The sequence below is a fragment of the Mus musculus genome, chromosome 4 (genome assembly GCF_000001635.26).
Source record: "Mus musculus strain C57BL/6J chromosome 4, GRCm38.p6 C57BL/6J".
Lineage (NCBI taxonomy): Eukaryota > Metazoa > Chordata > Mammalia > Rodentia > Muridae > Mus > Mus musculus.
In genome coordinates this window covers 46,511,795-46,526,993 of record NC_000070.6, presented here as the reverse complement: position 1 = coordinate 46,526,993, position 15,199 = coordinate 46,511,795, and the positions used below count along the sequence as shown (strand labels likewise).

The following is a 15,199-nucleotide window of genomic DNA, read 5'->3' as shown; positions in this document are numbered from 1 at the left end:
GGGGCGACAGATGCCCTGGAACGGGAGTTACAAAGGGTTGTGAGGCATCTATGGGTGATGGGTCTTGGGCTCTATCTGGCTCTGATACCCTTTTGTAGTGGCGAACATAGATATGCAGTGCTGACTCTTCAGGTTCCCTTTCTGGGAACATGAACAACATTCACAATGTGTACAAACATGGTCTCTACCTATTTCCAGAACTTGTTTGTGGTCTCAAATAGAAATTCTGGCCGGGCAGTGGTGGGCATACGCCTTCAATCCCAGCACTTGGGAGGCAGAGGCAGGCGGATTTCTGAGTTTGAAGCCAGCCTGGTCTACAAAGTGAGTCCCAGGATAGCCAGGGCTATACAGAGAAACCCTGTCTGGAAAAAACAAAAACAAAACAAAACAAAACAAAAAGGAATTCTGCCTGGGTGTGGTGGCTTGTGTCTGTAATCGCAGCACGTGGGAGGAGAAAGTGTTATGGAGTATCCACCAGAGAAGACTGTATGGACATGAGTTTAAGCCAATAGAAGTCTTTATTGGCCAGCCGACAGCTACACTGGGTGTTTAGGATCCCAGTGTAACCTCCAGCCTTTCTCAGGGTGAGCTTTTAAGCACAAAAACCACATCCTGGGTTGACACCCTTTAGTTCACAAGAACAGTTAGTTAGCCAGAAGCAGAACTACAGAAGCCAAAAAGCAGGGTTAGTCCATTTAGAGACTTTCCCAGAACTATGGACTTTGATGGATTAGGTCTTTGTTTTCATTTTGACAAGTGGTACTGTCTATGTGCTGAGTTTTATAACCTAAATGGTTCTTATATCATGACCTTGTGCTAAGGTCAGGGGACTAGAGCCCTGTTACAAAGGCAGGACAGCCATAAGTTCACGACCAGCCTGGAGTATATATCAAGATCCAGGCCCAGCAAGGGTATAAATCCTATTGCAAACAAACTATGACCTAGCAACAACTACAGAAAGAAAGAAAGAAAGAAAGAAAGAAAGAAAGAAAGAAAGAAAGAAAGAAAGAAAGAAAGAAAGAAAGAAAGAAAGAAAGGAGAGAAAGGAAGGAGAGAGAAAGAGAGAAAGAAAGAAAGAAAGAAAGAAAGAGAGAGAGAGAGAGAGGGAGGGAGGGAGGGAGGGAGGGAGGGAGGGAGGGAAGGAAGGAAGGAAGGAAGGAAGGAAGGAAGGAAGGAAGGAAGGAAGGAAGGAAGGAAGGAAGGAAGGAAGGAAGGAAAAGAAACTGAAAACAGAGCTGGAGACAGGGTTTAGTGGTAGAGGACTTGAGACCTGTCCCTAGCACCTGTGCCAGGTGGCTCCCAGCCACCTGGAGCTCTAGCTCCAGAGCTGATTAATGCCTTTGTCCCAATCTGTACTCATACAAACCCTGTACCCAGGGTTTCTGTGAACAGACACCATGGCCATGGCAACTCTTACAAGGACAACATTTAATTGGGGTTGGCTTACAGGTTCAGAGGTTCAGTCCATTATCATCAAGGCAGGAACATGGTGGCATCTGGGCAGACTTGGTACAAGAGAAGCTGAGAGTTCTACATCTTCATCTGAAGGCTGCTAGCAGAATACTGACTTCCAGGCAGCTAAGATGAGGGTCTTAAAGCCCACACCCACAGTGCCACGCCTACTCCACCAGGGCTACACCTCCTAATGGTGCCACTCCCTGGGCCAAGCATATGTAAACCTTAACAGGCACATACTATAATTTTTTTTTTTAGATCAACTAAATTTTTAAAAAGAAGAAAGAAAGGAAACAGAAGCCAATTAGCAGTCACTACCCAGGCGCCTTCTCCACCTGCACCTCCTCCCAACTTCCTGTCACTGGGCATTGGCTTCTGTCTCTTAAGGGCAGTTGTGGTTTTTAATCTGTTTTATTTCACTTAGGATTGTGTCTTCAAGGCTCATTCATGCTGTAACACGTATCAAAAACAGAACACTGCATTCTTTGATCCTTTTGCATTTTTAAAAAATATTTATTTATTTATTTAATGTAAGTACACTGTAGCTGTCTTCAGACACCCCAGAAGAGGGCATCAGATCTCATTTCGGATGGTTGTGAGCCATCATGTGTTGCTGGGATTTGAACTCAGGACCTTCGGAAGAGCACTCAGTGCTCTTAACTGCTGAGCCTTCTCTCTAGCCCCCTTCGAATTTCGTATTGCATGATCACAACACGATTTATATAATTAGCAAACCTGAGTAGGCTATTCTGAAAACAGAGCCCAACTATTGTCCATGTATGAATACTTGCTCAGAGGCTCAGCACAGAGGTCTTTTCATACGTTTTCCGCATAGTCCCCATAAGAGGAAGCAATGGTTAGGGCTCTTCGTGTCTCTCGGTGTAATGTTATACTCTAAGTTAGATGCTGGGGAGCAAACCCGGGGCCTCCTGCATACCCAACAAGTTCTCTACCACTGACCTACACTCTAAGACCTCTTGCAGCTTTGCTCTATTTATTGTTAGATATTTTGCTGTCCATCCCTCACCTCAAAGGATTTTCATTCCATTTTTTATTTTTAATTTTTCATAGAGTATATTTTGATCAGATTCTTTCCCCTCCCTCAAGTCCTCCCCCCTCCAAGGGTTTTTTGCTTTTGTTTTCAGACAAGAGCTCATGAGACCCAGGCTGATCTTGAACTTCCTGTGGAGTCCATGACAACTTTGCCTTCTGATCTTACCCCCACCTTCTTGGGGTATGCCACCGTGTCCTGTGTGCCCAGGACATGGTACATATCAGGAAAGCTGTCTACCAACTGTGCTACGTGCCCAGCTCATAAAGGGAACGTTAAGCCAAGCATAATGGTACATACCTTCAACCCAGCACTCAGGAAGGAGGCTGATGCAGAAGAAGTGGGAGTTAGAGGCCACCTGGGCTGCCAAGAAAGACGTCGGTTAACAAAAAGAGGAGGAGGAGGGAAGGAGGCAGGAAGGAGGCAGGAGGCTCTTTACCCGGATGAGGTGCTGCATGCCTTTAATCCCAGCACTTGGGAGGCAGAGGCAGGCAGATTTCTGAAATCGAGGCCAGCCTGGTCTACAGAGTGAGTTCCAGAACAGCCAGGGCTATGCAGGGAAACCCTGTCTCAAAACCATTTTGCCAGTGCTTAGAAAAACTTTCCTTTTTACGAGTGGCCTCTTGCTTTGAACAGCCACCTTGCTGAGCTCATTCCGTAGACGCTGTTTTCCGTTCTAGACTTCCTGGTTGGCAAACGTCTTGTCTACAATTGACTGGGTTTTTTCTTCTTCCTCTCCTTCTTTAAGGTTTACGCAGACTCAAGTAAAGCCTGGCTGACACAGAAATTCACAGAACTCAGATTACTCCTGGATGAAGAGGAAGTACTGGCCAAAAAATTCATTGACAAAAGCACACAGCTCACCCTCCAGGTGTACCGGGAGCAAGCCGAGACTTGTGGGAAGCAGATTGAGGTCATGGATGACTTCTCTACCAGGGTGTGGGGCATTGGCCAGGAGCCCAACCCTGTTCAGCTGCTGCAGGTATGGCTGGGCTACCCCATCTCATCTACCACCTGCTACTCACACTGCACCTGAGTCACTGTAGCCTCAAACACCGTCTTTACACACCAGGGGAATACACAGAGATGTCCCTGGCCATCGGGTAAACTTTATTACCACCACACAGGTGATCAGGAAGTACACACTGCTAGGATAATTAATGTGTATCTTGAATTATAAATAGTCCTAACAGCAGCCTGTCTTAGGGCCCCCCCAAGTTGAAGGCACTTGATGAATCATCTTAGTCAGTGTTTTATTGCTGTGAAGAGACACTATGACCATAGCAATTTTTTGTGTGTGTGTGTGTGGGGGGGGTGGTAATAGCCTCGGCTATCCTGGAATTAGTTCTGTAGACCAGGCTGGCCTCAAACTCTTAAAAGATTCACCTGTCTCTGCCTCCCAAGTGCTGGCATTAAAGATGTGTGCTGCCACTGGCACCACCCGGCTGACCATAGCAACCTTATAACAGAAAGCATTTAATTGGGGCTGGCTTACAGTTTCAGAAGTTTAGTTTCCATTGTCATTATAGCAGGAAGCATGGTAGCATGCAGGTAGACACAGTGCTAGAGAAATAGCTGAGAGTTCTACATCCAGGTCCACAGGCAGCAGGAAGAAAGTTTCTGAACCCCCAAAGCCCACCTCCAGCGACACACTTCCTCCAACAAGGCCACACCTTCTAATCCCTCTCAAGTAGTGCCACTCCCTAATGTCTAAGCATTCAAATATATGAATTTATAGGGGTCATTCTTACTCAACCAGCACATGAATCCTAGCTCAAATATTTACTAAAGGTCTGCAGTAAGGCTTCTGGTAGATTTGGGGCTGGGGGAAAGGGGACTCACAGGGCACACAGTCTGATAGGATCAGAACCTGTGTCTGGCCAGGACTGGTGATATGTACCTATAAACTCAGCATCTGCAAGGTGGAGGTAGGAGGATCAGGAGTTCAAGGTCAGCTAGACTCCATAAAATCCTGTCCCAGCAAAACAAAATAAAACAGAATAGATTCCAGGTCCCCACATATTGAGGTACATCTGCACTGCAGCAGACCCTCATCATGGTCTGGACTTTAGTGCCACGGCCTGGTCACTCCTCTTGATTGGGGCCCTAAGTATCCTGTGGGAGGGGCAGAGAAAGGGAAGAAGAGAGAAATAAAGGGAAAGAAGCAATAAGAGGAGGGGACACAAGCAGCCCCAGTTGTGCAGTCTCCCCAGGACTCTGGTCTGCGGCACAGCTCAACCCATGGTGGCCAGGCGGAGTGGGTCCTGACCTTGGGTATGCAATAGAGGCTAGATGCAGCTTGCAGTCCCTGGAGCCATTTTGACTCTGTGCCCATCCACACAGGCATATATAGCCACCAAGACAGAGATGGGACAGCAGATGAGCCCCTCGGAGCTGAGCCACCCTGTGCCCCTGTCCTTCGAGCCTGTCAAGAACTTCTTTAAGGAGTTTGTGGAAGCCATCGGGAACACGTTGCAGACACCAATGGACACTCGCCTGAAGGAAAGTGAGTTGCCTAAGACCAACTCCAAGTCCTTGCTCCCTGCGTTGCCCACCGGACAAGAGCAACAGGAAGGAAGGAAGGAAGGAAGGAAGGAAGGAAGGAAGGAAGGAAGGAAGGAAGGAAGGAAGGAAGGAAGGAAGGGGAGGGAGGAAGGGGTTATTTTGGTTCACAGCTGCAGCCTGTCACGGTGGGGATTCATGGTGGCAGGAGCACGAGCTCGCTGGTCTCACTGCGTCTGCAGCCAGGAAGCAGTGGGAGACAGTTCTGGTGCTTGGCTCATGTTCGCCTTTCTATCCAGTCTGGGACCCCAGCCTATGGAATGGTATTTCCTCCACTTAAGATAAGCCATCCGGATCTAGAAGGGCTCTTGAAGATCTGGCAAGCAACACCTTGCCAGAGATTTGTTTCACGCAGACTCAAGTCCCAAGTTGACAATCAAAACCAGCATACCCCTCTAACGAACACCTTACCCGGAGAAACAGAGATAGCTGACAACTTACGGCCCAGGATGCTCCTGGCTTAGTGTCCAACCCACCCCGAACCCCCAGTACTTGAAAATGGAACCTGGGGCCTCAAGCACGAGGCAAGCAAGCAAGCAAGCACTCTGCCCGCGAGGCCCAGCCCCAGCTCTCTTTATTTTGAGAGCTTTTCTGTTAGGTTGCTCAGGCTGGCCTTGACCTGTCAATCAACTTGACCCAGGCTCCTGAGCAGATTACCATGCTCCATTACTAACCCATCCTTAACAGCTGATGCCACCTCTCTCTCTCTCTCTCTCTCTCTCTCTCTCTCTCTCTCTCTCTCTCCAGCCACCACCTTGCCAGGGTTGCTCCCAGCAACACCTTGCCAGCTCTTACCCTCCTCTTCTGCCCAAGGCCAGTCCTACCACCCCTGCAGGTGGCTGACACAGCTGTGCACACCAGGAACCTTTCTACTGACTGCTTCACTCCCCCTCCCTGTCACCCAACCTCTGTCCTACACCTATCGGGACCTGCCCTGGTGACCTGCCTGGGGCTTTACAACATGGACACAAGAACCCCTTCCTCAACCACAGTAAATGTCTGGAGGGCAGTACCCATTTGGGGTACAGCTCTGAAAGTGCCCACAAAGCCGGTGACAAACCAGGTCCTCAGAGGTTCCCCTGCGCTGATCTTTCATCAGCACCTCAGCTATGGTGGCAATTCACACTTTGACACACTGGCTGCAAGCCTGTTCCTATGGTGCTGACAGCCCTGGGAAGGGAAGCCAGACACCCTGTCAGGAACTGCTGTGGGGTAAAGCCAGAGAAGAGATATAAGAGCCCTTTCATAGCTGGCACTGAGGAGACCTGCCTGAGTAGGTCCCCATTGATTGGCTCTTTGTAGACCCTGAAGACCTAAGGACAGGAAGCATGGGGTGGGAATAGCACAGGGAGAGGGCAGGGGGAGCACAGAGGAGCACACAGCTGTGAAGTCCTCCTGCCACCTTGTCCAGTGCACCTGGTTTTCTAGCCCCCCACCCCCACCCCCCACCCCACCCCCGTTTCTCAGTCTGTATATTGGAGACCTGCTTGGGAGGCTGCTGTCCAGGGTCAGGCACAATCAGCGACACCTAAGTGTCCCCTGTTCACATACCTGCTGTGATCCCTGGAGGAATGTGCTCCAGGCGTGAGGAAAACACAGATGCAAAGGTCCTGAGGGGGGGTGGGGGGGGGGGCTGAAGAGTAAGCTCAGCTTGCCGAAGGGAATGTAAAAGGAGCTAATTAGAGCTGTGTTGGGGGAAGGCTAGGGGACCAGGCGAGTCTTGGTTTGCTTTCTATTGCTGTGATAAACCCTATGACCAAACGCAGCCAGGGGACAGGATTATTTTACATTATAGCTAATAGACCATCACGGAGGTGGGGGATGGGGGGGGGCAGCGCACAAGGGGAGGGGGGAGAAGCAAAGCAGGAACAGAAGCAACGACTGGGCTGCTTACTGCCTTGCTCCCTCTGGCTTGCTTGGCCTTTCTTACACACCCAGGCTTTACCTGCCCAGGGATAGCACCACCCGCAGTGGGCTTGGTGCTCCCACATAAATCTTTAATCAAGAAAATGTCCTCCAGTGCAAAGCATGGTGGCATGCACTTTCAGTACCAGCGCTAGGTGTGGGGAGTAGGGCAGAGGCAGGTGGATCGCTGTGAGTTTGAGGCCAGCCTGATCTACATAGCAAGTTACAGGACAGCCGGGGCTACATAGAGAAACCCTGTCTCAACCCCCTCCCTCCCAAAAAAGCCAGGTGGTGGTATTGCCTTTAATCCCAGCTTTCAGGGAACAGAGGTAGGAGGATATCTGAGTTCAAGACCAGCCTTGTTGACAGTGAGTTCCAGGACAGTCAGGGCTGCATAGAGAAACCCTGTCTCGAAAAAGAAAGAAAGAGAGAGAGAGAGAGAGAGAGAGAGAGAGAGAGAGAGAGAGAGAGAGAGAGAGAGAGAGAGAAAAGAAAGAAAACAAAGCAAAACAAACAAAAACCCAAAGAAACAAACAACAACAATGTCCCACAGACTCGTCTACAGGCCAGTCTGTACAATCTACAGTTCTACAGTCACCAATCTCTGATGGTGAGGTTTTCTCAGATGAGGCTCTTCCCAAATAACTCTATCTGTGACAGCCTGACAGGAAGCTAACCAGGATAAGGTAGGTCTGGCTTTGGGAATGAGCAAGTGAGAGGAAGGCTTGTGGCGTGGGAGAAGGGCCCTGTGAGAAGTTTGAGCTCCTGAGGCAGATCTCACACAGGTAACAGCATGAGGATCTCCAGCAGCCTGGGGAGGTGGGAGGCCTTTGCCAGGGTCTACTCCATCGTCACCCACAGGCCATGGTGATGAAGGAGGTCTGCTGGCCAAGATACAGGGCAGACAGGGGTCTCCAAGGAGGTGTTCCCTAAGGTGTCCTCTGGCTGGAACAATCTCCCGCCCTTTGCTCTTTCCCAGGCCCCAACCTCTCTGCAGGCTTAGCTGGGCTCTGTGTAAGTGTTACGTTTTACTCTTTAAAATAGATTATTAGCATATATTAATTATACATAAAAATATGTTTCATAGCCGGGCGGTGGCGGCGCACGCCTTTAATTCCAGCACTTGGAAGGCAGAGGCAGGCAGATTTCTGAGTTCGAGGCCAGCCTGGTCTACAAAGTGAGTTCCAGGACAACCAGGGCTACACAGAGAAACCTTGTCTTGAAAAAAAACAAAAACAAAAACAAAAAACAAACAAACAAAAAAAAAGAACAAAAAAGGTTTCATTATGACTTTTTACACATTCACATAACGTATCTTGGGCATATTGTCTTGCATTACCCTCTCTTGCTTTTTAAGATTCATTTTTTTTATATTAATGGGTACTTTGCATGAATGCATGACTGTGTACCACGTGTGCACTACCTGAGGAGGTCAAAAGAAGGCCTGAGACCCTCTGAAACAGACCGTTGCAAGCCAACATATGAGTGCTGGGAATCGTACACAGGTCCTCAGCCAGTGCTCTTAAAGGATAAGCCATCTCTGCAGTCACCCATTACTCTATCGTAACCCCCTCCCTCCCAATGATTCTCTCCCTCTGCCTAACTAGTTCTCCCTTCTGCTTTCATGTCTGTGTGTGTGAGTGAGTGTGAGTGTGTGTGAGAGTGTGTGAATGTATGTGTAATTGGTATGTGTCTCAGTCTGTGAGTATATATGTGTGTGTGTGTGTATGAATGTGTGTGAGCATGTGTGTTTCTGAATGTGTGAATGTGTATGTGTGCCAGTGTGTGTCAGTCTGTGTGCATGTGTATATGAATGTGTAGTGTGTGAGTGTGTGAATGAGTGTGTATGAGTGTGTGTGTGAATGTGTGAGTATGTGTGTCAGTGTGTCTGAGTGTATGTGTCCTGAGTATGTGTGGGAATGTGTCAGTCTGTGAGTATATATATATGTGTGTGTATGAATGTGAGTATGTAAGCCATGTGTGTATATGAGTGTATATGTCAGTGTGTGTGTGAATGTGTATGTGTGTCAGTCTGTGTGCATGTGTGTATGAATGTGTAGTGTGTGTGTGTGAATGTGTGTGTATGAGTGTGTGTCAATGTGTATATGTGTGAGTGTGTGTGTGTGTGTGTGTGAATGTGTGAGTATGTGTGTCAGTGTGTGGATTTTATTAGAGCTCCTTACAGGAGCATGGGTAGAAGCTATTTAGAGGACTGTAGGCATTTGCCAATGGCTGTGCCATTGAAGAAACCATCTCACTGTCCCCATGTTCTAGATGCTTGTGAGGAAGGGGCTTACAAAGCCCCTGTCACAGGTGGTTACAGTGCTACTGAGAGTTCCAATCAGTTAGGCTTTCTTTCTTTCTCTTTTTAAAATTATGTATGTTATTAGACGCGTTCTCACGACCGGCCAGGAAGAACACCACAGACCAGAATCTTCTGCGGCAAAGCTTTATTTCTTACATCTTCAGGAGCCAGGGTGCAGGAAGCAAGAGAGCAAGAAGCAAGAGAGCAAGAAGCAAGAGCGAGAGAAAACGAAACCCCGTCCCTCTTAAGGAGCATTCTCCTTCGCCTCGGACGTGTCACTCCCTGATTGGCTGCAGCCCATCGGCCGAGTTGACGTCACGGGGAAGGCAGAGCACAAGTAGTCATAAGATACCCTTGGCACATGCGCAGATTATTTGTTTACCACTTAGAACACAGGATGTCAGCGCCATCTTGTAACGGCGAATGTGGGGGCGGCTCCCAACATCTCCCCCTATCCTTTTAATAAGAGCAAATAGGCCACCCATATTAATGAGAGTGGAGATAGAGGTCAAATCCCCAGTGTGTAGGTAAAGGAGCCATGTACAGGATTAGCTCTTAGGCTTACAGGCTTTTACCCAGAGCAACCCTGACCTGCTCCCGTGTCGTTTTGCCTGGGGGAAGGGAACTAGGACACTGAACCTTCTTGAAAGATGACATGTCTCCCTAGAATAGGCTCATATATGCCGCAGAGCCTTTCCATTGCAGTGCTTAGCCTTGCAACTCTCTCGGGCTGCTGAAGCACACTCACTCTATCCCGTGCAATGAGTCTAGCCTCATGGGATATAAGAGCTGAGTGGCCAGCGACCTATTGCCTAAGCATAGATATATCAGGGGAAGCTCCATGTTCTAGTCCTGCAAGCGCCTGGGTAATAACCACCTTGTCTCTCCTAGTTTGGGCCTTAAGCTTACAGACCAATCAAAGAAGCAACACTAATCCACAGCAAAGTGTATCTCCAAATAATATTAATCCCACCCATTTTTTAAAGAAAGAAAATGCTAAGGAGATCCAATTGGGTAATCCTTTGGTCAGGGACAGGTCCAAGCGCGTGGAGTTGACCTGAAGTCTCAATTCCCGAAGGATCTGTTCAAATTCAGCCGTCCAATTCTGTAACATATACTGAAAAAGACTTTTTGACAAATTAGCTGCCCTAGTAAATTTAACATACTGAATGGAAGTAACACACAATCCCGGAAACTTTTGTTTACATCCCTGCTGAGTTATTTGTCATAATACATCTAGTTGTATCTGGACAAGATCTATGAGTTGATTAACCAGCATGAGACCTCTCTGTATCTTGACATTAGCTGAGGCCTGTTCATCTATGACTGTAGTCACTGAGGCTGACAAAGTGTTAATGGTGTCAGTCGTCTGGACCTGTCCAGACAGAGCCAAGGCTGTCTGAATTAAGGCCAAACCCAGTTCCTAGTTAGTGGTAAAAAAGCAGGAGAATACTTGAGCATTATACATCACCGTCATTGGGAGTGGAAATGTCGACATTATCCCCCAACGCTGCTCTCTCTTTATTATTGACGCCCTGGACATCACCAAGACGAGGGACATTAGTATTCCCTTGGTCAGTCTGGATTTTTCGGGTGAGTCTTTCTGGTACCCAAAATGGGTTGTCTTCATTCTGTGGGAAAACACAGATAGCTCCCCTGGATCTTATCAAGATAGGATCCGGGCCATACCATTTATTATCAAGGACATTTTTCCATTTAACCATCTCATTGGGCCTATCTGGCTCTGAACAATGACGTTCAGCCGCAGTATGGCCATGAGCATCAATATTTAAAAAATTGAGTGTAAAGAGTGCCAAAGACACAGACACTCTTGGTGCTCGGGGTACAGTCTCCTCAAAAGTTCCCCTCTTCTGTTTTATAAGATAGGCTTTGAGGGTGCGATGCGCACGCTCAACAATACCCTGTCCTTGAGGGTTGTACGGAAGTCCAGTCAGGTGGGTTACGTCCATCTGACGGCAGAACTGCTGGAATTTTTGAGACGTATAAGCTGGTCCATTATCAGTCTTAAGGAGTCTGGGTTTCCCCCAAGCACTCCATGCCTCAAGACAATGTTGAATCACATGTGAGGCTTTTTCTCCGGTTAACGGAGAAGCAAACATGATGTCAGAACATGTTTCATCATATTGTTTGGATACCACTTTACCATTAGCCACACAGGCACCTATGCCAGTTTTTGATCCATCAGTATATACCACAATCCCATTTTTAAGTGGGTTTCTTACTGTTATTTGTGGAAACACAACAGATTGATTTTGGGCAAACTGTAAGATTGGATGCTTTGGATAATGGTTATCTATTTTTCCTGAAAAGGAGGTAACTAAAACTGCCCAATCATTAGATGCGGCTGCCAAGGTTTGAACCTGTGCAGCAGTATAAGGTACAATTAAAAGATATGGACTTTGCCCAAAGTGGGTGATTGCTGCTTTTAGGCCTTTAAGGGCAAGCTGTGCAATTGCATCAGGATACCAATCTATTATTTTAGCTGGGGATACGTTTGGATGGATCCACAACAATGGCCCATTCTGCCACAAAACTGCAGTTGGCAATTGTGCTGTCTTAAAGACACACAAACTGAAAGGCTGCGAATCCTCAATACGTTGTAATTGTGCATTCTGTAAGGCCTTTTCCACTTTTTGTAAGGCCTGGTTAGCAGCTAGAGTAAGAGTCCTAGGGGAGGAGATATGAGGATCTCCTTCTAAAATACTAAACAAAGGCCTTAACTCAGCGGAAGGAATCTTTAAAAAAGGTCTAAGCCAATTAATATCTCCCAACAGCTTCTGAAAATCATTTAAGGTATGGAGGTGATCTCTTCTTATCTCTACCTTTTGGGACACAATCTTATCTGGGGACACCACAGAGCCCAAGAATTGTCCTGTATCAGAAATTTGGACCTTTTCTGTGGCTATCTGTAAACCCCACTGACTTAAAGTTTTAAGTAGAAAAGGATATGCCTTTTGTAGCATGGTAAGGTCTTTATGGCACAGGAGGATGTCATCCATGTAAAGGAGCAAAATTAAAGAGGGGAATTGTTCCCTCACTGGCAAAAGAGCTTCTTGTACATAAAGTTGACACATAGTAGGACTATTGGACATTCCCTGTGGTAAGACCTTCCATTGATACCTCTTATCAGGTTCCATGTGATTAATAGAGGGGATGGTAAAGGCAAATCTGGGCCTATCCCTTGGACACAAAGGTATAGAAAAGAAACAATCTTTAATATCTATAATAATTAAATTCCAGCCACGTGGTAAGGCGGAAAGTACAGGGAGACCCCTCTGTACTGGGCCAAATAAGTTCATTTGCTCATTAATGGCTCTGAGGTCATGGAGCAGTCTCCACTTTCCTGACTTTTTCTTAATTACAAAAATTGGAGTATTCCAAGGTGAGGTAGAGGGTTCAATATGGCCTAGTTTTAATTGTTCCTCTACCAGTTGAATCACAGCTTCTAGTTTTTCAGAGGATAGGTGCCATTGAGGAACCCACACTGGGTCCCCTGTTTTCCATGGTATGGGTCGTGCTGCCCCAATGGCCGCTAAGGAAAACCCAGACCCTGTCTGTCTTGGTTTCCATTAGGTGAGATGGGCTCTATCCTTCCCTGTTCTTGATGTCCTAACCCTTTTCCTTCTTTATAACCCATCTTTGCCATGATATTTTTTGCTTTAGCTGAATACCCTCCTGATGGGGCGTTTTCATTGGACAAAATAAGGCCCAAATGCTGCATAATATCCCTTCCCCAGAGGTTAACCGGGAGTGGGAGCACATAAGGTATGAATTTCCCTTGCTGTCCTTCAGAGGATTCCCACGTCAAGGCAACGGAGCTTATAGTGGGACATGATTGATAACCTAGGCCCTGTAATGAATGAGATGACTCTGTGGTGGGCCATGCTTTGGGCCACCAATGTGTAGAAATTATACTTTTATCTGCTCCGGTATCAAGGATGCCTTCAAACTCTTTTCCATTAATCTTAAGGCGGAGCTTAGGTCTATCATTTAAAGATACAACCAAATAGGCAGAATCATTTCCTGAGGAGCCCATTTTCTTTATCTCAGGTCCTGCAGATTTCTCCCTGGTATTATCAGGGAGGAGCAGCAGCTGAGCTATCCTATCTCCTTTACTAATAGAAAAAACGCCCTTAGGGCTTGAGCACAGGACCTGTATTTCAGGGGAATGTTGACAATCCATAACTCCAGGGTGGACTACTAAGCCCTGCAAGGTGAGTGAACCTCGGCCGAGAATAAGGCCCATGGTTCCCGGGGGCAAGGATGGTATAGGCTCCACCGGCACCGGCTGAATACTCATTTGAGGCATTAGTAGGAAGTCGGAGGCGGCACGCAGGTCCACCCTTGTGGGTCTTCCTGGGTCGCCTCTCTGACTGCTTCCTGGGTCCTGACAAACCGGTTCCCATATCTTTGAGGGCCCTGGGACCGAGGGCCCGATGACCCGTTTTTTGGCACATCAGTTGATTGACTATCAGGTGGGGGAAGGACTCTGCCCTTTATATCCCTCACAGAGCGACACTGGTCAGCTCTATGATAACCCTTGCCACACTTAGAGCAAAGAGTGAGAGTCCCTCCCTGTTTATCTGGAGCTCTGCAATCTTTCTTAAAATGCCCAGGCTTTCCGCAATTAAAACATGTCCTCTGATCATTTCTGCTCATGGAGCGGTTCTGAGATTGGAGGATGGCGGCCGCTAAGCCTGCATTGGTGAGAGGTCCCCCAAGCTCTCGACAGACCCTGAGCCAGTCTTGTAAGCCTTTGTTCTTTCTTGGGGCTATGGCCGCTCGGCACTCCTTTGTGGCTTGCTCATAGATTAGCTGTTCTATCAGAGGCGCAGCTTGCTCTGACTCTCCAAAAATACGCTCTGCTGCCTCTGTCATTCTGGCCACAAAATCTGAGAAGGATTCCTGAGGTCCCTGGATTATCTTTGTTAACTGACCAGTGGTTTCACCTGCTCGAGAGAGCGCCTTCCAGGCCCTAATAGCCGTGGAAGAAATCTGGGCATAAGCTCCCCAATGGTAGTTTGTCTGATCAGCAGAATAAGCTCCCTGACCCGTTAACAAGTCAAAAGTCCAATCTCTCTGCTCTGGAGTCAAAGCAGCTGCGTTTGCTCGGGCCTGCGCTTGTGCAGCTTCGTGCCAAAGCGCTCTCCATTCCATATATTTGCCCATACTAGGGAGAGCGGCTTTTACAACCGTTTGCCAGTCGGCAGGAGTTAGTGCCATGCCAGCGAGCCTGTCTAACTGCACCAAGGTAAAATTAGCATTGGTTCCGTATTTACGAACCGACTCGGCAATTTCCTTAATTTGTAAGTATTCTACCGGAGCGTGGACACGCCCACCCTCGGCTCCTTCAAAGACCGGAAATGCCTGTTGTATTTTCCTTTGTTCCTCTCTGGGAATGAATGAGTCTGCGCACTGCCTCTCTGCGCACTGCCTCTCTGCGCATTGTTGACGCACTACGCAGGGCGGGGACTCCGCATAGGGCGGACCTTGAAGCCGACTGCCCTGAGGCCAATCAGCAAACTGGCCTTCGCCAGCCGCTTTTGGCTTTTTTCTTGACCAATTAGCTGGCTGGTAATGGGCTGCTTCTTCCTCCCAGTCTGTTTCCTCAGAGGAGGATTCTTCACCTGCTTCAGAGCTACTAAGAGCTGGCTCCCCGAGCCCATCCAGCGATAAGCACAGGCTCCTTTTCCTAGAGACCTCCGCTAATTGATCTTTCTTCTTTTCCCTTTTTCCTCTTTTTCTTCTAATCTCTCTCCAGGTATTCCTACCTAACCTTAACTTTTCCTCGGGTTCAAGACCCTTGGAAAGGCCTGTATGCTTATTTTGTGTACCATATTTCCTCTTTGTTCCTACTCTCTCTCCCCGCTTTACTTCTGATAGCTTGTCCTGAATTTCCT

General features: G+C 47.7%; 1 protein-coding gene across 5 annotated transcripts in view; it reads left to right on the top strand.

The window, feature by feature from the left end:
- Trim14 (tripartite motif-containing 14) overlaps window positions 1-15,199 on the top strand; it is a 31,079-nt gene that overhangs the window by 9,157 nt on the left and 6,723 nt on the right. For 4 of the 5 annotated variants that reach the window (NM_029077.4, XM_017320419.2, XM_017320421.2 and 1 more), the window contains exons 3-4: window positions 3,255-3,488; window positions 4,850-5,012. In NM_029077.4, the coding sequence (NP_083353.1) occupies window positions 3,255-3,488; window positions 4,850-5,012 (397 nt within the window). Of the gene's footprint in view, window positions 1-3,254; window positions 3,489-4,849; window positions 5,013-9,363; window positions 10,535-15,199 lie in introns of those variants that run through there. The other variant, XM_030253861.1, reaches the window with a different exon arrangement.